Below are 22,736 nucleotides of genomic sequence, written 5' to 3' on the forward strand. Positions count from 1 at the left end.
CGCGGTGACAGCACCCCCCCCCCCAACCCGTCTTCCCAGGCTCAAGCAACGCCACCCAAGCAGCTGTTTTTATGCACAACTTTATGGGGGGCTCAGGGGTGTCTATGGTACATAAATCTACAGTTCCTGATGGCCAGAGTCCTCGCAGCAGGAGGCAGGTGCTGGGAAGTGCGGTCCTTGAGGTAGTGTGGGGGCAGGGGTGACCAGCACTCTCCGGGAGAGCCTTCCTCTGCGATGCTCACACCTCTCTGTAAAGAAAGGAGGTGGTGGGTAGGTGAGGGTCTGGGGGCATGGGAGAGGCCCCGCCCCCGCCTGGGCCCCGCCCCCCACCAGCTCCCCTTCAGCACTTACGAAGTGGACAGGGGCGTGTCCAGCTGTATGACTTGCGGGCCTCGCATCCTCTGCAGCTGGGCGCGGGTCAGCTTCCGAGGCTTGCCGTCCCCGGGCTCTGTGGCTCCCTCGATCCTTTGCGTGGCCAGTTCCTCGCGGATCTGTCGGAGCATGTCCTCAGCGCTGAGCGGCCGGACGCACGGCCTGCGGGCTGGCCCCGGGAACAGAGGCCCCTCTTCTTCTTCGTCGGCAGAGGACTCCCAGGGGCTTTCCCCGGCCGAGTCTGTGTGGGGAGGGGAGGGGCAGAGCTGGCCACGAAGCCGGGCCCTGTGCAGGGTTTCCGCCACCACATTCTCGCCCACGGAGACCCCATCTTCCTCCTGCGACCAGGGGCGTGGGTCGGTCCCCGGATGGCTGACTCCCGTTTGGATGTCTTCCGGCAGCTCAGGGGCGCTTCGGCGTTGAGCAGCTTTGGGGTCAGGCGGCTCGGGCCGCAGGGGAACATCTCTGAGTTCCAGGGTGGAGAAGGTGAGGCGGGGGTCCCGCCGGAAGGCCCTGGAGCGCAGGCGGTTGAGCGGAGAGTGGGGCCCCTTGGGGGAGCTTGGGATCAAAGTGCCGTAGCCCGAGTCCGAGGCATCGTCGGGAACGGAGGGGGCATCCTCATCCGTGTCTTCCGTCACCACCAGGTGGGGGATGACGGCTGAGAACTCAGAGGTCCTGCAGGGAACAGCCGGTGGTCAGGGTTGCATGCTCAGGAGCCAAGTTCAAGCCCAGGAGGTCTCCATTGAGCACCGCATCCAGAGGCGAGCTCTCCTCCACTTAGTTTCTTAACACATCCACCTGCTCTGTGCTCACCCTGGGTCAACTGTAAGCTTGGACAGGCTTGGGCGGCTTATCCATTAGCACCGGTCCAAGGCCTTGCACCAAGCAGGTGGCATTTGCCCAGTGGCCCTGTGCTCTCCCGAGCTTATCCCATGGTGAGGGGCCCTGTGTTACCCTGGATGAACCCTTCACGTTCTGGGTCTCTGGACTTGGCCGGGTCCTAGCATCTCTGATGTCTGCAAACCCACACCCGCCTTCACCCTGGAGCCTGCACCCGCACCTGTCCCGGAGCTCTATGGGCCACGCTCTGGCATCCTCTACCCTGTGCCAGCCCCAGGCTGGCTGACTTATACATGGCAGCAAGCACCGCTTCTCACAGCGGGGGCCAGCCTGCCGTCCGTGTTCCTCTACCCCCCCCGTGCTCCCCAAGCTGTGTGCCACCCTCTGCCTGTGGGGTCCCTCCTCCCAACCCCCCTGCCTCGGGGTGTCCACGTGGCTCCTACCTTCCCTCTGCACTGCTCTGAGAGCCCTCCAGGGACGGCGTGGAGGGCCTGGTGTCCTGGTCCCCGTCCCGGTAGAGGGCCAGGAGCTCCCTCTTCTGTTGCACGTACTCCTCTGCCTTCAGCTTCTGCAGGCTGGCCTGCGGAGGGAGAGGACGCTTTCCTTACGTACTGACCGCGTGGTGCGTGCCAGGCACTCCACGCGTGACCTTGCTTAGTCTTCCTAACAATCCTGTGAGGAGACAGTGCACCTCCAGTTTACTCCCGAGAAACAGAGACTCTTAGGTTCAGCAGCTGCAGAAGGGGTGCTTACAGTGGGGTGTGCTAAGATTTGGTGGCACCAAACTCTCTGGTGAGGGTGAGCGAGATGAATGGGGTGCCTGTTTTCCTACCTGTATAGTTCTTCCTGCCTCTCATGCCTCCTTGGCAAGTCCTTTAGCATGTCTGCCCCCTCCTCCAGGAAGCCCTCCCTGATTGGTAGTGATGGTGGTCTGAGAACTCTGAATGGTACTAGGCCCGTCCCTCTCTGGGGTTCCAGGCTTCTGCCCCAACACAGGGCAAGCTTTGTCCTGGGTTGTGGACTCTGCCGTCCCTCAGAGGGTTGAAAGGGAGACTGTGCTCTGAGAGGACACACACTGTCGTCTTCCCTCAACATTTTAAAAGGTTTTTGCTTTTTTTTTTTTTTTTGAAAGGCAGAGTGATGGGGATGGAGAGAGGGGGAGAGAGAGAGAGAGAGGACACTTCCAACTGCTGGTTCATTCTCCAAATGACCACAACAGCCAGGGCTGGGCCAGGCTGAAGCCAGGAGCCAGGAACTCCATCCAGGTCTCCCAAACCAGTGCAGGGGCCTGAGCACTTGGACCATCTTCTGCTCTCTTCCCAGCCGCATCAGCAGGGAGCTGGGTGGAACGTGGAGCAGCTGGGACTTGAGTCAGTGCTCTGACACTGGAGGCCAGTGTCGCAGGCTCCACCGTCACCCACTGGGCCACGATGCCAGCCCCAACATTTTAAAAAATATTTTTATTTATTTGAAAGGCAGAGAGAGAGAGAGAGAGAGCGAGAGAGAGAGCGCTGTAGTAGCCAGGAGCTGAGAACTCAATCCCTATCTTCTACACAGGTGATGTGGACAAGTACTGGGGTCATCACCTGCTGCCTCCCATGGTGCGTAGCAGCAGGAAGCTAGAATCAGAAGCAGAGGCAGGACTCGAACCGGGCACTTTGATATGGGATGCGGGCATCCCAAGTCTGTCTGAGCTGCTGTGCCAAACACCTACCACTTCCCTCAACCTTTCAACAGGTGCCATCAGAGCCAAACAGTGACACCGAGCGAGAAGTGGCTTACAAAGCAGACACAAGGCCGTTTGTCTGCAGAGTGGGGGGCTTGGCTATTAGCTCATTTTGGAGATGAGAAAACTAGACTTGGAGAGATGAAGTGAGCGTCTCCCAGTCCTATAGGCAGATCGAAGTGGAGCTGGGGGCCCGCAACTGGACTTCTAGTTCAGTGAGTGCTCTGCTCTCCAAGGGCAGCCTTCAAGGGTAAAGAGGACGTCAGCCTGGGGGAGTGGAGGGAAGGCGGCGGAACCGGGGACGAGGTCCCAGGCAGCAGCCCAGCGGAGGGCTGGTGGCGGCGGCAGCAGGGGGCACACTGCTCTCAGTGCTTGTGGGTGCGGCCCAATCATTGTTAAAATATTGAAGTCTTTCTGTGCTAGAAAGGAAATGCTGCTGCCTGGGTCGCTAGGCACCCCGACCGTGCCCAGGCGAGTAAAGGGTTAACCTGGGCATGGCCAAGGGCCCGGGACACTGTTCTTGGCTGGCGCCCCTGCTGCACTGGATGGTAAATCTCCTTAATATCTCCCAGCTTCTAGAAGTCAGCGACCCTTGGGCACTTGGAGTTCCCCAGAGCCTCTCCGGAGACACTGAGGACCGCGTTAGGGCAGAGGCACATGGGGGTGCAGAGCAAGGATGGCACTGGGACATCGGACTGATGTTTCCTCTGGGCAGTCACTCAGCCCAGAGTGACGCAGCAGGGTGAACTGCACTGTCTCCTGGAACTCGGGCTCTGGGCCAGGGCAGGGGATGGGGTCCAGGACAGGAGTGCAGCACACGGGTCCGGGCTCGGTGTGGGGCGCCAGAGAGGACGGCAGAGCGGGGTGGCCTGCTCTCCTGCTGAGGTGCCCTTCTGCATGCATGATTCAAGTTCAAGTTTATGTTTGGGCTGCCCAGGAGAGGGGTGTTGTGTGGGAGAAAAGAACTGGCAGGAAGAGGGGGTTTCTGCCAGGAGCGCCCAGCGCCAGCCTCTCCACGCAGCAGGCCCCCGTCCTCCTCCTTGGGGAAGCCTTGAGCGTCAGGGGAGGTGACTGCTCCCCACAGCCTCTCCACCAGTCCTGGGGAGGGGGCGGGGCCGGTTCTCAGCCTGGGTAAGAGGAGACTCATGGGGAGGGAGTCAGGGAGGGAGAGGAAGAGGAAACGGGTGCTTGAGCCAGCACGCGACACCCTTGCCAAGCTGGGGGCTCTTCTCCCTCTGTGCCAGCGGGCAGTTTACACCTCCCGCCTCTGCTGCCCGGAGGTGCTGCCGGGCTCACCTGCTCCCCTCCCGGAGCGCCAACACTGCCACTTCCGAGCTACGGGTGATGGTGTGTTCCCCAGCCCAGGCGGCACCAGCCACTGAGCGGCGCCCTGCAGGGGGAGACACTGCTTGCATCCCATACTGGAGTCCCACCTCCCTTCAGCTCCTGATTCCAACTTCCTGCAAATGGGTTCCCTGGGAGGGAGCAGGTGATGGGTCCCTGCCACCCACGTGCAAGACCTGGCTTGAGTCTCAGGCTCCTAGAGTGGGCCTGACTGAGCCCTACTGCTGATGGCATTTGAGGGTACACCAGCAGATGGGAGAACTCTCTCTGTCTCTCTCTCTCTTTCTCTTTCTGCCTATCAAAGAAATAAATAAAATAGAATGTTTAGGGGCCAGCACCGTGGCGCAGTAGGTTAATCCTCTGCCTGTGGTGCTGGCATCCCATATGGCGCTGGTTCTAGTCCTGGCTGCTCCTCTTCTGATCCACCTCTCTGCTGTGGCCTGGGAAAGCAGTAGAAGATGGCCCAAGTCCTTGGGCCCCTGCACCTGCGTGGGAGACCGGGAAGAAGCTCCTGGCTCCTGGCTTCGGATCGGCATAGCTCTGGCCATTGCAGCCATTTGGGGAGTGAACCAGGGGATGGAAGACCTTTCTCTCTGTCTCTCCCTCTCACTGTCTGTAACTCTACCTTTCAAATAAATAACTAAAAATCTTTTTAAAAAATAGAATGCTTAAAAAAAAAAAAAAAAAAAGGCAAGGTGGCTGTGGGCCAGGCCCCTAGTGAACTGAGTTCTCCCATCTATTCCGCGTGGTGGCTCCCATTGTCATTGGAGTCCTCCAGACCGGGCCAGGCTGAGAGCAGTGAGGGAGCTCGGCCAAGAACACAGGTGGGGCAAGGCAGGCCTCCGGCCCTGCAGCCCTGCCTCTTGCCCTGGTGTTCTGCAGTCAGCCCAGCTTTCGGCTCTTGGCTTCCTCTCCCACAGTGCTTCCGGTCGCCTTCCTTTCATCCTTCCGCTCTTCCCAGCCCCGCAACGTGGGCATTCCCCACGCCTCAGTCTCTCTGGGATTGAAAAGCTTGTTTCTCCTCCAAGCACAAGCCACCTCGGCTGGGCTCCAGACCCACTAGGAATAAATCTGCATGGACATTTCCGCCAGGGGAGGGAAAAAACACCAGTCTGAGCCCTGGGGAGTGTTCTCGAAAACAGAATAAAGACATCCTCAACACTAAGGTGGCGGCGGTGGCAAGGATTCCCTAGGAATCTGCTGTGAGACAATAGCAGGAAGACGAATCTCAGCGTTCCAGGCTTGTTTGTTTGGCTAAGGGAAGCAGGAGCCTTGGTGTCCAGTGTGGATGTGTATTGGAAGTGACTTTCCTTCTACCAGCCTGGAGGGAGCCTGGGGTGGGCAGGGGCTGTACGATTTTGCTTATAAAATACCAGCAGTGGCCCCTGGGGTTCTAAAGCGAGAAGGTAGAGGATGGTGTGGTTGGGGAGGGTGGAGGGTGTCAGCTGACTGGGCACCAAGGGAAGGGGAGAAAATTCCGGAAGTGGCCTCCTGCCCCACCTGCTGGATGGAATCATGGCTTCCCCCAAGTTTGTCTAATTCCTAACCCCCTAAACCTATGAATGCAATCTTATTTGGGAAAAGGGTCTCTGCAGATGTGTATGATCCTAAGTTAAGGATCTCAAGATGAGATTTTTCTGGATTTACAGAGGACTCCAAATCTAATGACTGTGTCTTCATAAGAGAAATCAGAGGGAGATTTGGATGGAGACATATAGACAGGAAGCCTGCAGGAAGACGGAGCCAGAGCTGGGAGTGACGCCCCCGCAAGCCAAGGGAGGCCTGGAGCCACCAGAGGCTGGAAGAACCTTGGGAGGAAGCTGGGCTCTGGCCACACCTTGATTTTGAACTTGTGACCTCCAAAACTTCCACAATAAGTTTCTGCTGTGTTAGAGCCACAAGTTTGTGGCATGAGGAGTCCAGCTCCGTCTGGATCTCTCCTCTTTTGATCTCCTCCTGCTTTTATCACCTTTGGGTCTCTGCTCAACAGCTTTACTGTCTCCATGTCACGTACAGGACAAAGTTCATGCTCCTTAGCACGGCGCCCGGAGATGGCACCCACCTGGCAGTGTCTGCCCTTATACTTCACGTCCTAGCCACTCCGGTCGCTCACCACACAGCAGGTGGGTTCTTGGCCGCCCGCACGTTTGGAATCCACCCCCACCCTGCCCGCAGTGTCCGGACATCAGCTCGTCAGCCTGCCCTCCTCCCATTCTATCCTTTTCCCCAGAGACGATGCATCAACTCCCCGCCCTGCCCCAGGTCCACTCTGGATGCTTGCTTCTATTATTTGCATACTAATCACTCTAACCAGGACACAGTGCATAGTCCTGGAAGGCAGGAATGACATTTTCTTCCTGTCTGATTCCCTGGCCCCCTTGCACCAGTGCCTGTACCCAGGAATGTCTGGGAGTAGAAAATGAAGCCTGGAAGTCATCAGTCCAGGGAATGCAGACTTTCAGGATACCATGTCTTGGGCCTTCCCAGTGGCTAGCATGGGAGCCGGCCACGGGCTTTTCTCCACTCCTCTACAGATGGTCAAGGCCTGGTCTCCCTCTGGAGGGCACACTTCAAGGACTGCTGCTCCAATCTGACCTGCATCCACCTACACCTCTGTCTCCTCCTCTTCCCCTGTGCTCTCCCTTCTCCAAGACCCAGGGGCCGCAGCCCACCCCTGCCCACGCCTGGCTTCCCTGTACCTGGGCCTGCTGGATCTTCTGCAGCCATCGGGCACGAGTTGTTGAACAGGCACAGTGCACAACGAGGGCATTAGAGACGCACTGGAATTCTGTGAGGTGGATGGCCAAGAAGCTGCCTGTGGGGACCAGAAGGTTTGCTTCAAGGGCAGGGCCTTATCTGAGCCCCGGGCCTGGGCCCCCTCCTGCTCCTTGCCAAGAGGAAGGCAGAAGGAAGAGGTTCCCCCACCCAGGACAGACATACTGGGGTCTCGCAGTGGCCGGCACACAAGCTTCTCCAGCATGAGTGGAGGACGGATGACCTTGGCTTTGTCCGCTTTGCGCTGAGGCTTGGTCACCAGGAGTGTATCGGAGAAAAGGAACAGGTACACATCCAGCTGTGTGGGAGAAAGAGGCAGGGCCAGCTGGAGGGAAAGGAAGCGAAAGGCCGGCTTGGGACCAGAACCCATGCATGCACGTAAGGGCCGGGTGCAGAGCGTAGGATGCTCGTGTCAGTTTGGTCTCATCTCTGCTTTACAGGCGGGGGAAGTGGCTGGCTCAGGGCCATGCAAACAGCTAGAGCTTAGCTGGGACCACCTCTCACTCCCTGCTCTGCCCCCACCACGCCCCTCACCTTGCCTTCTCGGCCCTCCTTCACGCGCACTGGTCCCTCAAGCAGCAGCTGCCTGGTGTGCTCAGGTCCTACCCCCAGCATGGGGGATGTCAAGTCCAGGGTCGAGAATGGACGAAGGCTCTGAGGGCCACAGAGGGGAGGGGATCAGGGCACGGGCGGGCTTCCTCTGCATCCCAGCCAAGGGTGGCTCCTTTGTTCTGTCACCAGCATCTTATCCTTCCCTCCCCCACTGTCCCACACTGCACTTGGAGCTGCAGGGAACATCCCAGTGCCTTCTTTTTACCTTTTTCAAAAAATTATTTATACAAGGAGAACAAATTTCATGTATTTCATTTACACAAACTAAAGAGCATAGTGATACTTCCCACCCCACCTCCCTCCTGCCCATGTCCCCACCCTCCCTCCTCCTCCTTGTCTTTTTTCACAATGGCATACTTCCAGTTTCTTTCATAATCACAAGCTTAATCCTCCACTAAATAAAGAATTCAATAAGTAGTAAGAGGAAAAACTACTGATCTTCAAGAGCATAGACAAGGGCTGTAAGCAATAATCAAATATAAAAATGTTAACTTCACTCCCATACTCACATTTTGAGTACTCTGTTAGTTACTACAGATCAGGGAAAACATGTGGTATTTGTGTTTTGGGGACTGGCTAATTTCACTAAGGATAATGGTTTCCAATTTCATCCATGTTGTTGCAAAATACAGATTTCATCATTTTTTTTTAACAGCTGAGTAGTATTCTATGGTGTATATATACCACATTTTCTTTACCCAGTCTTCAGTTGATGGATATCTGGGTTGATTCCATATCTTAGCTATTGTAAATTGAGCTGCAATAAACATGGGGGTACAGATAACTCTTTCATATGCTGATTTCATTTCCTTTGGGTAAGTTCACAAGAGTGGGATAGCTGGGGCATATGGTAGGTCTATTTCCAGATTTCTGAGGAATTCCCAAACTGTTTTCCATAATGGTTGTACTATTTTACATTTCCACCAACAGTGTATTAGGGTACCTTTTGCTCACATCCTCGCCAGCATGTATTGATTTTTGGATTATAACCATTCTAACTAGGGTGAGGTGAAATCTCATTGTGGTTTTGATTTGCATTTCCCTGTTGGCTAGAGATCCTGAGCATTTTTTTTTCATGTGTCTGTTGGCCACCTGAATTTCATCCTTTGAAAAATGACTGCTCATGTTCTTTGCCCTTTCTTAACTGGATTGTTTGTTTGGCTGTTGTTGAGTTTCTTGAGCTCTTTATAGATTATGGAAGTTAATCCTTTATCAGTTGTATGGTCTGCAAATATTTTCTCCATTCTGTCAGTTGCCTCTTCACTTTGTTGAATGTTTCCTTTTCGGTGCCGAAGCTTCTTATCTTGATGTAATCCCATTTGCTATTTGTGCTTTGGTTGCCTGTGCTTCTGGGGTCTTTTCCAAGAAGTCTTTGGCTATGCCAATGTCTTGCAGAGTTTCTCCTATGTTTTCTTCTAGTAATTGATGCTATCGGGTGGTAGATTTAGATCCTTGATCCATTTAGAGTTGATTTTAGTATAACATGTAAGGTAGGGGTCTTGGTTCATACTTCTGCATGTGAAGATCCAATTTCCCTGGAACCATATGTTGGAGAAACTATCCTTTCTATGGGAATTGATTTTAGCTCATAAAGATTAGTATAGGTATTAGTATTAGTATAGGTTGTAGATGTGTAGATTAACTTCAGAGGTTTCTATTCTGTTCTGTTGGTCCACATGTCTATTTTTGTGCCAGTACCAGACTGTTTTGATTATAACTGCCCTGTAGTGTGTCTTAAAATATGGTATTTTGATGCCTCTGACTTCATTTTTGTTGTTTAAGATTTCTCTAGCTATTTGGGGACTCTTGTGGAACCATATGAATTTTAGCTTCATTTTTCTAGCTTTGAGAAGGATGCCATTGGTAGCTAGATGGGAATCACACTGAATCTGTAAATTGCGTTGGGTAGTATGGATATATATATATATATTTTTTGACAGGCAGAGTGGGCAGTGAGAGAGAGACAGAGAGAAAGGTCTTCCTTTTGCCGTTGGTTCACCCTCCAATGGCCGCCGCGGTAGCTGATCCGATGGCAGGAGCCAGGTGCTTCTCCTGGTCTCCCATGGGGTGCAGGGCCCAAGGACTTGGGCCATCCTCCACTGCACTCCTGGGCCATAGCAGAGAGCTGGCCTGGAAGAGGGGCAACCGGGACAGGATCGGTGCCCCGACCGGGACTAGAACCCGGTGTGCCGGTGCCGCAAGGCGGAGGATTAGCCTAGTGAGCCGTGGCGCCAGCCGGTAGTATGGATATTTTGATGATATCAATTCTTCCAATCCATGAGAATGGAAGATTTTTTTCTTTTCTTTTTGTCTTCTATTTCTTTCTTTAATGTTTTGTAATTTTCAACATAGAGATCTTTCACATCCTTGGATAAGTTTCTTACAAGGTATTTAAATTTTTTGTAGCTACTATGAATGGGACTGATCTTACAAGTTCTTTCTCAGCCATGGCATTGTATGTGTATACAAAGGCCACTGATTTCTATGTGTTGATTTTATATCTTGCAACTTTACCAAACTCTCTTATGAGTTCCAATAGTCTGGGTAGAGTTTTTTGGCTTCCCTATGTAGGATCATATCATCTGCAAACAGGGATAATTTGACTTCCTCCTTTCCAATTTGTATCCTTTTGATTCCTTTTTCTTGCCTAATGATTCTGGCTAAAACTTCCAGAACTATATTAAATAGCAATGATGAGAGTTGGCAACATTGTCTGGTTCTGGATCTTAGTGGAAATACTTCCAACTTTTCTCCATTCAATATAATGTTGGCTGTGGATTTGTCATTAATTGCCTTGTGTTAGGGAATGTTCCAGGGCCAGCACTGTGGCACAGTGGGTTAATGCCCTGGCCTGAAGTGCCAGCAACCCATATGGGCACCAGTTTGAGACCCGGCTGCTCCACTTCCCATCCAGCTCTCTGCTATGGCCTAGGAAAGCAGTACAAGATGGCCCAACTCCTTGGACCCCTGCACCCATGTGGGAAACCCAGAAGAAGGTCCTGGTTCCTGGCTTCAGATTGGTTCAGCTCTGGCCGGTACAGCCATTTGGGGAGTGAACCATCAGATGGAAGACCTCTCTCTCTCTCTCTCTCTCTGCCTCTCCTCTCTCTGTGTAACTCTGACTTTCAAATAAATAAATCTTTTTTTTTTTCAAAAAAAGGAATGTTCCTTCTATACCTAATTTGCTTAAGGTTTTTATCATGAAAGGATGTTGTATTTTATCAAATGTTTCCTCTGCATCTATTGAGATAATCATATGGGTTTTATTCTTCAGTTTGTTAATGTGATGTATCACATTTACTTATTTGCATATGTTGAACCATTCCTGCATACCAGGTATAAATCCCACTTGGTCTGGGTGGATGATCTTTCTGTGTGTTGTTGGATTTGATTAGCTAGTATTTTGTTGAGGATTTTTGCACCTATGTTCATAGATCTATTGGTCTATAATTCTCTGTTCTCTTTCTGGTTTTGGAATTAGGGTGATGCTGGCCTCATAGAGGGAGTTTGGGAGGATTCCCTCCCTTTCAAGTATTTTGAATAGCTTGAGAAAAATTGGAATTAATTCTTTAAATATCTGGTAGGATTCAGCAGTGAAGCTAATCCCAGGCTTTGTTTTGTTGGGAGGGACTTTATTACTGATTCAGTCTCCATCTTGGTTATTGGTTTGTTTAGGTTTTCTATGTCTTCATGGCTCAATGTTGGTAGACTGCATGTGTCCAGGCATCTACCCATTTCTTCTGAATTCCTTTTTACTCTTGAACACTGCCCCTTGGGCCCTCACCACTGGGAAAGAAGGATGGCACATCTCATTGGTGGCACTCAAGTTTAGAGTGCCCTGACCTCTGCCCCTTCCCCTCCAGCCTCCCCTTCATCTGCATCCTGGGGACCGCCCTTCTGCCCTCTCTCACCTTCTCCACCTCGTCACTGGATGGCTCCAGCACCTCGTAGGGCCCAATGCGCTGGGCCACAGACAGCAAGCTCTCCTGCTCTTCACCCTGGCGGACCTGCCCATTGATGTGCCGCAGGAAAGACTCCACAGCTGCAATCTCGGAGCAGGTGCAGAAGAGGGTAAAGTTCAGCTCCCAACCCCGTACCTCCTGCCCAGCCGATGACACGGCAGCGTGCCACATCAGGTGGGGTGGTCAATGCCACATGATGCAAGAAGCCCTCAAGAATCCCCGGAGATCAGTTTCCATCCCATAGCCCCCAGCTTCCTGGGGCCCCAACCCTGCTGGGCACCTACCATGGCACCCAGGGCCTCCTGGGTTTGAGCTTCAGGGCTCCTCTTCAGCACAGCCTGGAGCAGCAGGGGGTACTTGGTGATGCGCTGGTGAGGTTTGATGAGCAAGTCCCCCAGCATCTGCCTCCCTGAGCTCTTGTGCTTCTCACACCACTGCTGGGCGAGAGGGGGCGGGGCTCAGTAGTCTGCAGGCTCCCTCCTGCCTCACCCTGGGGGTAAACTCAGCCTCGGACCCCCACTGGAGACTGGGGAAGACCTGGCCATATAATTGCACCCCTGCCCCTTCCCCTGGTGCCCCTCTCCCACCTGCACAAAGGCATGGAAGAGAGGGTTAGTGTCTTGCTGCTCCCGGGCGTAAGCCATGGTCTGCTTCACTCGCAGGCAGTAGCGGACATAGGGCTGGAACCGCTGGCCAAACTGGAGGCGGAGATGGGGCAGGAGTGGGCAAGGGAAGGGCATGATCACAGGCTCTGGCTGCAGGGCATGGCAGCTGGGTGTGAGAGCCCCCCTGGGCCCTTGTTCCAGCTCCTGCCCATCCCCACCTCCCGTGCTCACTCTCACACCAGGTCCCTGTCTGTGGATTCCAAGCAGGAGCCTGAGGTTGAGACAGGCAGACCCACTGCTGCTCTCTGAGCTCTGTCCGTCACAGCGTCTGCTGGGTGGGTCCTGCAGCCCAGGACCGACTCTCCCACCATCAGTAATTCAGCTGGATCATTTGCAGGACACCGTAGGTCCCATTTCACCCCAGGGGGGACAGGAGTTTCCTGAGGGCTGCCCAGAAACCCCGCTCCTGTGGAAGGAGGTACCCATGGGTCGAGGGGAACTGGAACTCCCTCTGCCCCCAAAAGCAACAACTTCCTGCAGGGCCCACACTTTCCAGGCTGGGTAGAACCAGGGAGGAAGTGGTATCCTAGGCCCTCTGCTGGCTCTTAACCTCCACTCCCTGTGCTCCTCTTCTCCAAGTCCTAGGTGCCCCTGTGGCCAGTGATCCCCACTCTCAGGCATCGTGAGGGTCACTCCCTTGGGCTCTCTCCTTGTCCCTAGCTGTGTGTCCAAGAATTCAGATTTTGTGGTTGAGGGGTGTTGGGGCAGAACTCTGCTGTGGATGGCTGCATTTGCATCTCATAATGGCTTCCAGAAGACCAGGGAAGCCTTGCGACAGACAGCCAAGTTGCAGAATGCCAGGCGGGAGGTGAGCTGGTGTTTTGGGGTAGGAGCTGTGCCCTAAGTGGTCTGAGTCCCATAGGCACACCCCGCAGACAGACCCCTCGGGTCTCTCCCAGTCCTGCCCCATCTGGCATGGTCCTTCCCCAAGACTCACTGTCAGGAAGCCACTTTGCAGGCTGACGGGGTTCAGGGGTCGGCCCGAGGCACGCGTCTCCTCCAGGGTGGGCCCCAGCACCTCCTCCCAAAAGCTGCGGTGGGCTCGGATCAGGCTGGGGACATTTCCAAACAGGGTCTCCGCCGATACCTGGGGGGAGCAGGAAGTTGCAGCGTGGCTTTGGCAGGTCACTGCCGGGCAGCACAGGCCATGCCCACACAAGGGCCCAGGCTTGGGCAGAGGGTGTGGGGAGGAACAGGCCAAGGAGGGTCCCCGGGACGGCATTCCCTTCCTCCTTGGCGGCATGGCAGCCTCAGCGGGCTGAGTCCTGGGAAACTGGGGAGCTTGCCACCTGCCTGGAGGTCTAGAGCAGGGAAGGCAGGGGTGTCCCAGACAATGGGGCAATGGGAAGTCAGGCTGGGCAGCCTGGAGGGTTCTCCGACCCCTGCTCCCTGGCCCAGGCTCCCCGCAGAGCTCCCACTCACTTCCGTCAGCAGCCCCACTCGTTGCAAGTTCAGCAGTCCGGCGGCCAGGAGCTGGATGCAGGGAGAGAGATAAGGGTCTCAGCCTGCCCTGCCTGTTCTCGGGACCCCCGCCTAGCCCTTCCGGGTCACCCCCAAGTCCCCCACCAACGTGAGTGCTGCCTACCTGTCTCCCCAGACCCACACAGCTCTGAAACTGGGCACATTTTTGGTGTCCTGCCCCTCCCTCCCCAGGTGGCCTTCTGGCCTGGGAGAATGGGGTAACGGGGGGAGGCTCACATCTGTCATGATCTTGAGCTTCCTCACGTAGATCAGCTCGGTGGTCAGCAGCTCCCACAGCGCTTCCTGCTGGTGGCAAAGCTCTCGGCTCATCTCCTGAGGTGGGGACAGTGCTGGTTCAGGTGGAGAATGGTAAGAATGGCAGGTGCCATTTGTTCAGCGCCGCTGGACCTACTTCATAGGTCCTGGGCACTCTGTACCTGGGTTTCTCATCCTCAAACCAACCGGCCAGCGTGGAGGTGGTGTTCCTCCCATTTTACATATGGGATGACTGAGGCTCAGAACTCAGCGGCTCACTGCTACTGGCAAGTGGCAGAGCTGGGGTGTGGACTTAGATCAGGGTGTCTCTGAACGCTTTTTCCAGGAGAACCCACTTCCCCAGGCGCCCCCTTCTCCAGGGCAGAGGTGAGGGGTATGTGCAGGTCTGTAGGGCCATGGGGTCAGACGCTGTCTCAGGCCTACCTTATGCCCAGGCACCAGCTCCCTCCAGGACTTCTCTATGGCCAGGCCACTGTCGCCGCCCTCTCCTATCTCCCAGTGCCGCCGGTCCTCAGGGGGCAGGCGGGGCATCCCAAACATGCTGAACGTGTGCAGCCTCACCTCCAGCTCGTGGGCCTGGGTGACTTCCTGGGTGAGAGGAGATGGGGCTCAGTCCTGCCACCTGCTGGGCACCAGCGCACCTGGCTCCCAGAGGGCTGTGTGTGTGTGTCAGGTACGTGGTGGCGTGCCGCAAGCGTGACTGGGGACACGTTGGGTGTGGGGCACCAGGATTGGCTTGCTTGGAATTACAGGGAAAAAGGCAGTGCTGGAATAGGGTTAGAGAGGCATCCACACCAAGATCCCTGAGCAGAGAGCTCTGATCTGGGCTCCCTGACCAGGGACAGAATGAAACCCTTCAGAGGGAGCTTCAGGTAGAGACCAGAACAGGACTTAGGGGAACCAGGAGTCTCAGGCAACAGTCTTAAAAAAGATGTACTTGTGGGGCTGGCGCTGTGGCATAGTGGGTAAAGCTGCCGCCTGCAGTGCCAGCATCCCATATGGGCTCAGGTTCTAGTCCCAGCTGCTCCTCTTCTGAACCAGCTCTCTGTTATGCCATGGGAAAGCAGTAGAACATGGCCCAAGTCCTTGGGCCCCTACACCCGCGTGGGAGACACGGAAGAAGCTCCTGGCTCCTGGCTCCAGATCAGCATAGCTCCAGCTGTTGTAGCCAGTTGGGGAGTGAACCCGTGGATAGAAGACCTCTCTCTCTCTGCTTCTCCTTCTCTCTCTGTGTAACTCTGAATTTCAAATAAATAAATCTTTTTTAAAAAGTACTTGTTTTTTTTTTGAAAGGCAGACTGACAGAGAGAGAGTGAGTGAGAGTGAGAGAGAGAGAGAGAGAGAGAGAGAGATTTTCCATCCATTAGTTTGTTCCCCAAATGGCCACAATAGCCAGGGCTGAGCCATCTGGGTCTCCCACATGGGCGGCAGGGGCCCAAGAACTTGGGCATCACCTGCCACTTCCCAGGTGCATTAGCAGGAAGCTGGATCAGAAGTGGAGCAGCCAGACTTGTACCACCTCTCTGACAGCAATGCAGATGGCTTAAGCAGATGCAGTAATTTAACCTGCTGTCCTACAATGCCCGCCCCTCGGGCAGCATTCTGCCATCTGCCCATGCCAAAGGATGCTCTTTTTGAAGCAGCACAGCTTACAACTGACAAGTTTTGGGGAGGCCCCAAGCACTGTGGACAAGGCATCTTCCTGACCCTCACTCAATCCCCAACATGGCTCAGAACCACAGAGGTGAGGCTCCCTCTGGGGTGGAGATGATGTGAGACTTGGGCACGGGTGGAAGGAGCATATGTAGCTCTCACATAACACCACCATTTCCAGAAGCTGAAAGTTTAATGTGAATAGTTTAGGGGGTGGACGTTTAGCCTAGCAGGCAAGACACCGCTGAAGATGCCTCTGTGTCATACCGGACTGCCCATGTTTCATTCCCAGCTCCTGACTCCAGCTTCCAGCTAAGGCAGACCCTCAAGTAGCTGGGTTCCTGTAACCCATGCAGAAGACCTGGATTGAGTTCCTGGCTCCTGGCTTCCACCCACACCCAGCCCCAACCCTTGCAGGCATTTGGGGAACAAACCAGTGCATAGAAATTCTCTCATTCTGTCTCAAAGAAACAGCTGAAAATTTATTAAAATATATTAATAATTATCCTATCATTTTATCACAGTGTCTGGGGTCAAGGTCACTGTGCCCATAGTGTGGACCAAGTGCGGACGCGTCCATCAGTGGGTCCCCAAGCCCTTGGAGGCATGGCGGGGCCACACCTCGCTGGCCTGTGCTCTCAGCCCCTGAGGCCTCGCTGGGCCTGAGTGGCTGCAGGGGCCATCCCAGCGGGGGCTGTGACATAGGAGTGGGAGGAGAGGGACCCCTTACCTTGAGTCTGGGGGAGAGAGGAGGGCCAGCTCCCAGATGGTCTCCATATCTCTTCTGGGGCTCAGGTTCTCGCAACCTCAGGGGAGACAGGCCCCGGGCCTGGGCGGAAGTCTTGGTGAAGGGGATATAGTGCTGGAGGTGTCGGAGACCGGGATCCTGGGGGAGGGGCAGGGTGAGTTCTGGGGGGCGCCTCCCTCCTCCCAGAAGGACCAGAGAAGCCGGGAGGGCCAGGCCTGGCTCGAGGCGTCACCCCCCACGCTGCCAGTTGGCTGGCTCACCTCTCCCCTCTAACCCGCTGGGTGTGGGCAGCTCCCGCCCTGAGTCACAGCGGCTGTGCTAGGGAGGCCAAGCTGAGCTGGGCAGGGGCATGCCTACTTGGCTCCCCACATGGGCCTGGGGCAGGATCGGGGGCCTCCTCCCCAACAGGCGTGCAGGCACACACACGCCTGGGCTTGGCTGTGTGTACCCCTGGGGTCTGCCCACTGGTCCTGCATGCACAGGTACATGCCGCATCCTGGGTCCTTCACGGCTGCCCTGCTCTGTGACCAGCCTGCCTCACACATGAGGACCAAGGCTCACACATGTGTGGCCTGCTCCTTGGGAGCCAGCAGCCTGTGTGCTGCCGAGCTGGGAGCGGCTGTTCTTCCGTGTGAGCGGTGGAGCCACAGACATGCATGTCCTCCCGGGCAGGCCTGGTCACATTCCTTGATCTGCTTGTGGCCTGAATTACCCCTGCGGACTTCCTAGTGTCCCTTCTGCCCACAGCCTGGGACAGTCCCCGTCTCTGAGGGGCGAATCCCCGTCCAGTCAGCAGGGCATACCCCAAGCTGGAAGCAGAACTCTTCTGGAGGTGGAGGGGAAGCCTGGAACTTGGAGGCTGAGCCGCCAGGCAGGTGGAGCTAGAGCAGGTGGAGCCAGGGACCCCCCCACCCCCCAAGCTGAACAGTAGGGACACCCTGAACCTTTGGTCTTCTCTGCCCTGACTCAGAGGGAGGCAGGTGAGGGCAACCCGCAGACTCCGCCCAAGTAGAGGCGGGAGGCGGGCAGGTGCCACCTCTGGGGTTTGGTGACCACTCCGTGCCTGTCTGACAGCACCTCCCCTGTGGCTGGCTCCTCTTGGCTCTCTGCCTCTCCCGCCCCAGCTGCCTGGAACTGGGGTGTGAAGCCCTGGGAGCCTGACCCAGGTGCTGCCCTCGCAGCCCAGGAAAGAAGAGTAGGGGAAGGGACAGGAATAGGGCAGCCACTCCGCAGCCCGGTGTCCTCCCTCCTGCCCCACCCAGGTCACCTACGGGACACTGCCCGCACTCACCAGCACGACGCCTCCTCGATGAAGGCCGCCACTGGGGCTCTGGGCAGTGGCCCGAAGCCGGCCCCCGTAGGTCTCAATGCGGGACGCCACGAGTCCGCGCAGGGGCCCCTCATCTGGAGGACTGCAGGTCTGCATCCCGCCCTCCTGGGTCACCTCCAAAGGGTCATGGCTGCCAGGCTCTGGAGGAAGGGGTCTCCTGAGACTGCAGGAGAAGGAAGAAAGGAATGCAAGGGCCAGCCTGGATCAGTGGGAAGTGCGGGGAGGGAGAGGGTGTAGGGCGGGGGGCAGGGCTCGGTCGCTCGCTGGGGGTGGGCATGGCAGTGTCACCTATGACTTGGGGACAGGGTGGGGGGGTACAGCCCCACCAGCCCCTCGGAGATATGACCCTTCCTCATGCACAGTTGGGGGTAAAATCTCCTGCCCTGGTGGCAAAGGATACTGGAGTCCTGGGGCAGCTGGGAGTGGGGTCACAGATACCCAAGGTTGGGGGGGGGGTTCCCTGGCACCTACAGAGGCCCCAGCATCCCTTACATGGCCCAGGAAAAGCGGCAGGGAGGCCAGAGATTGGGTGGGGGTGGCTGCCACCCCTTTCTGTACAGCCTGCAAGCTAAGCTTGGTTTTCTCATGTTTAAATCATTGGACAAAAGCAAAAGAAAAATAACATTCCAGGAAAATGGAAAATGGTATGAAGTTCAAATTCAAGGGTCCTAAGTGCAGTTTTTAAAATTGAAACACAACCCCTCTTCCTCCTTTCCTAATTGCCTGTCACTGTGCTCCTGACAGAGACCCTGTAGGTTTGCCCCCACCCCTTACCTGGCTCCTCCTGGGGGAGAAGTGAGGTAGGGGGCCTTAGAGACCAGCCGTGTCTCCCAAACATTACACGGAGCTGCGGGTGGCCGGGGCTGGGCTCACTCCTTCCCCTAGGTCTGGACGGAGGACCCTCCCTCTGAGTAGTCAGGGCCTAGAGAGCGGAGGTGGGTTCGACAGCAGCGCCCAGGTGGGCCCGAGGCCCCTCCTCCGCCCTCCTAGTGAGCCCCCTAAGGGCTCTGTCTCCCTCCCAGTCCTCTCTACTCCGGCCGTGTCTTAGGTATGGCCCACTCCTCAACTCCTCCCTCCCTCGGGAGGCCTGGCTTCCGCCCGGGGCCCCAGTTCCCAGGCCCCTGCTTCCCCCGCCGCCCCGCCCCCCGGCCGCGCAGCCCCGGCGCCGCCGCTCACCTGTATCCGCAGGTGTCCCGTTGCCCGCTACGCGCGCTCCAGCCCCCGCCACGGGGTTCCCCGTCGCCGACCGCAGCCCCAGCGATGCCGGTTCCACTGCCCAGCCTGGGACTAGAACCGAGCGGCCCGCGGGTCCCGGGCAGCGCCGGGCCGGGAGGGGACAGACAGGCGGAGGGAGGGGCGGGACGGCCGGCGGCCCCGCCCCTCACCTGGGGCCTCTCCCGGGTGGCGCGGAGCCGGCGTCAGCGGGGCTGGGGCATAGGGGCATCCCTTCGCGGCGCATCCGCCGCCTCTGCGCCCCGGGACCGCTCCCCTTGCAGCGGCCTCCGCTATTCTTCGCACCCGGACCTCCGCCCCGGCCGGGCGCAGGGACTGGGGCCGCGCAGACCCCCTGGAGGCGCCAGAGTCCAGAGGGATAAATGAGAGGCTAGGCGCCGCCTCAAGGATGCTGGTCAGGAGACTCGGGACAGGCGCCCACCTCCCTTTCTGCGGGCAGCGGGTGGCCCGCTGTCCCCTCCACCACCACCACGTCTTAGACCATTCCCGGCAGGGGATGCGGGGTCTCAGGGATCCCCGGCGCGGCGCTCTGGCTGCTCTCGGGCTGCCCGGAGTCCAAAGTGTGGCTGTTATCTATTCACCGTCCGCTGGCCTGCCCTGACAGTCAGGTGGATGTCTCTGGACTTTGCCTGGCCCCAGGGAGGGGGCAGGTGCCAGGTGTCACACTGAAGCCTGGTGCAACACTTCTTCCCTGGCTTGAGACTGGGCATCTGATTGAGCATCTGCCTGGTTCCTGTTTGTTGAGAGAGAGAGAGAGAGAGAGAGAGAGAGCGAGCGAGAGCGCCAGAGAGAGCTAGAGCTTAGGGATGACAAGCTTAGCCATGAGGGAAAGAGTTAATAAACCAGGACGTGGTCATTACTGGCCCTATTAAATGACACCTCAGAGATAGCTGGTGCCAGAGGCCCCTAGCTTCCCCTCTGTGTTTCCCAGAAGGAGGTGGAAGGAGAGGGTAAGGGGAAATTGACATTGAGCGAGCACCAGGATGGGACAAGCCTGGACTTAACTGCGCCCTGGGCTGAGCTGGCTAGACTGGCTCAGTGGACCTTGGGGAGAGTTAACCCTTTCACTTCCAGAGAGGCTGAGGTCCAATCTCCACCCACCGCTGCCCCAGGGCCTATCTTTAACCTTCTTGAGAGGAGAGGTTCCCAGGGAAAGCAGGAGTGTGGAGGCCAGAGGCGTGGCCAAGCACAGGTGTGTGGGCTGGGAGGCGGGGCTCACGTTCTGTTGCTTCCCACTGGTGCCCTCGCAGCCCCTTCTGTGTGGTGGAGACAAGACTCCTGGGACAGAATGAGAGGGGGACACAGTCCAGGGGCTGAATGAAACCAAAGAGCTGGGAGATTGGAGGCTGGGCCTCTACTGGGGGTCACTGGACCTTGGGTCCCAGGAAGCTACCTGGACCACTCAGCCCTTTCCCCTGGGTGCTCAGTCAAGTCCCTCCTCCCTGCCTCAGTTTCTCCTCCAGTGCTAATCCCCCATCAGGCCCTCCGCTTGACCCCATTGCTGTCCAGGACCACAGCTCGAGGGTAACTTTCTGAGGTGGGCATGGGGGGCTCACCTGTCAGGAAGGCCAAGGGACGCCCATGGGCCTTGAGCCCCGCCCAGCCCACAGCTCCCAGGGCGAAGGGAGAGGAGCACCTAGGATGATGAGGCCCCACAGTGGAGGCAGCGGATGGGAGCCTGGGTTCTCCTTGCCCAGAGTGGAGGAGAGACTGAGGGTTTGAGCCGGGACACGTCAGGTCAGGGGAGGCCAGAGCAGAACTGCTTCCTGCTTCACTGCCTCTCTCCTTTCCTTCTGCGTTAACTGGCACCGTCCACCCGTGCAGGGCGCCGGGAGCACAGAGTTGTGTGAGATGGTCCCAGGCCCCCAGGGGGCTACAGACCCTGCTGGAGACAAGCAGGGGAGCAGAACACTCGGACAGAAGGAAAGAATCGGGAGCCACCGGCGCATAGGAGTGAACTTTGTGTTGGAACTTGAGGGATGCTTAGGAGCCTGCTGGACAGAGAGGGAGGGAAGGGCATTTCTGGAGGTGGGAACAGCACAGGCAAAGACACAGAGAGGTGGAAGAACGTGTTTACAGGAAATTGGGAAGGGGGTGGTGGAAAGCTGCCCAGTTCCAGTGGCTGTCTAGGACAAACCCTTTTCCCGGCATTCAAGCTCCCCCACCTTTTGACCCCAATTCCACTACCTGCCTTTGGTCCGCTGCTTGTGGCTTCTATCCCTGGATGAGTTCTTGCCCTGGGTCAGCCTTGGCTTTCCAGCTTCCATGTCTTTGCTCAACCGGTGCCCCACAGCTGGGCTCCTTGCCTTCCCCTGTCCACCCTGGCCTCCTTCCAGGTCCTCCCCTGCATCACACCCTCCAGGAAGCTTTTCTGGATGACCCCCTCCCCCTGCCAGGCTGGCCACTTCCCTCCCCACTTCAGCTACCCTGGCCACAGTGTTTCTTTTCTCTTTCTTTCTTTCTTTCTTTCTTTCTTTCTTTCTTTCTTTCTTTCTTTCTTTCTTTCTTTTTGACAGGCAGAGTGGACAGTGAGAGAGAGAGAGACAGAGAGAAAGGTCTTCCTTTGCCGTTGGTTCACCCTCCAATGGCTGCCGCGGCCGGCGCACCGCGCTGATCCGAAGCCAGGAGCCAGGTGCTTCTCCTGGTCTCCCATGGGGTGCAGGGCCCAAGCACTTGGGCCATCCTCCACTGCACTCCTGGGCCATAGCAGAGAGCTGGCCTGGAAGAGGGGCAACCGGGACAGAATCTGGCACCCCGACCAGGACTAGAATCTGGTGTGCTGGCGCTACAAGGCGGAGGATTAGCCTGTTGAGCCACGGCGCCAGCCTTTTTTTTTTTCTTTTAAAAATTGTTTGTGACCGGCATTGTGGAACAGATTAAGTAGCTGCCTGAGAAGCTGGCATCCCTTATCAGCGCTTGTTCGAGTCCTAGCTGCTCCATTTCTGATCCAGCTCCCTGATAATGTATCTGGGAAAGCCACAGATGAGGGGCCAAGTACATGGGCCCTGCCACCCATGTGGGAGAACAAGATGAGGATCCAGGCTCCTGCTTTTTTTTTTTTAAGATTTATTTATTTTACTTGAAAGTCACAGTTACACACAGAGAGGAGAGGCAGAGAGTGAAAGGAGAAAGAGGTCTTCCATCCACTGGTTCACTCCCCAGTTGACCGCACGGCCAGAGCTGCACCGATCTGAAGCCAGGAGCCAGGAGCTTCTTCCAGGTCTCCCATGTGAGTGCAGAGTCCCAAGGACTGCTTTCCGAGGCCATAGCAGAGAGCTGGATTGGAAGTGGAGCAGCCAGGACTCGAACCAGTGCCCATATGGGATGCCGGCACTGCAGGCAGCAGCTATACCCGCTACACCACAGCACCAGCCCTGGCTCCTGGCTTTGTCTTGGCCCAGTCCTGGATGTTGCAGCTATTTGAGGAATGAACTAGTGGATGGGAGATCTCTTTCTCTCTGTTTCTCCTTCTCTCTTTAATTCTGCCTTTCAAATAAATATTTAAAAATTTTTAATTTTTATTTGAGAGGCAGAGATAGAGAGAGAGAATGCACCTGTCTGCTGGTTCATTCCCCAAATGTCCTCCAAGGGGCTGGAGTGGAAGCTGGAAGTCCTGAGTCAGGATCTCAATCCAAATCTCCTATGTGGGTGGCAGGGACTGGACCACATGAGCAGTTATCAGCAGGAATCTGGTGTTAGGAGTGGAGTTGGGGATTGAACCTAGGCAGCCCAATGTGGA

At 56.4% G+C, this 22,736-nt stretch overlaps 1 protein-coding gene across 1 annotated transcript; it reads right to left on the bottom strand.

The window, feature by feature from the left end:
• Positions 1-175: 175 nt before the first annotated feature.
• On the bottom strand, positions 176-18,962 carry PLEKHG6 (pleckstrin homology and RhoGEF domain containing G6). Its single transcript, XM_062194749.1, has 16 exons — positions 18,941-18,962; positions 17,726-17,927; positions 16,417-16,572; positions 14,457-14,621; positions 13,995-14,090; positions 13,719-13,769; positions 13,234-13,383; positions 12,219-12,329; positions 11,916-12,065; positions 11,581-11,718; positions 7,592-7,711; positions 7,223-7,355; positions 6,982-7,097; positions 1,656-1,792; positions 352-1,047; positions 176-248 (listed from the first exon to the last, which is right to left on the bottom strand). The coding sequence occupies exons 2-16, from the start codon at positions 17,858-17,860 to the stop codon at positions 239-241; spliced, it is 2,364 nt and encodes a 787-aa protein (XP_062050733.1). The 5' UTR covers positions 17,861-17,927; positions 18,941-18,962; the 3' UTR covers positions 176-238.
• Positions 18,963-22,736: the final 3,774 nt, after the last annotated feature.

This window comes from Lepus europaeus, chromosome 6 (genome assembly GCF_033115175.1).
Source record: "Lepus europaeus isolate LE1 chromosome 6, mLepTim1.pri, whole genome shotgun sequence".
Lineage (NCBI taxonomy): Eukaryota > Metazoa > Chordata > Mammalia > Lagomorpha > Leporidae > Lepus > Lepus europaeus.

What these genes read in the sequence shown, in the direction of transcription:
- PLEKHG6 (XM_062194749.1), bottom strand. Translation starts at nt 17,860, where the DNA reads ATGCAGACCTGCAGTCCTCCAGATGAGGGGCCCCTGCGCGGACTCGTG. An exon ending in CTCTCTCCCCCAGACTCAAG is followed by an intron (nt 14,622 to 16,416) that starts GTAAGGGGTCCC and finishes CCTCTCACCCAG; the next exon opens with GAAGTCACCCAGGCCCACGA. An exon ending in CCAGTGACGAGGTGGAGAAG is followed by an intron (nt 7,712 to 11,580) that starts GTGAGAGAGGGC and finishes TGTGGCCCTCAG; the next exon opens with AGCCTTCGTCCATTCTCGAC.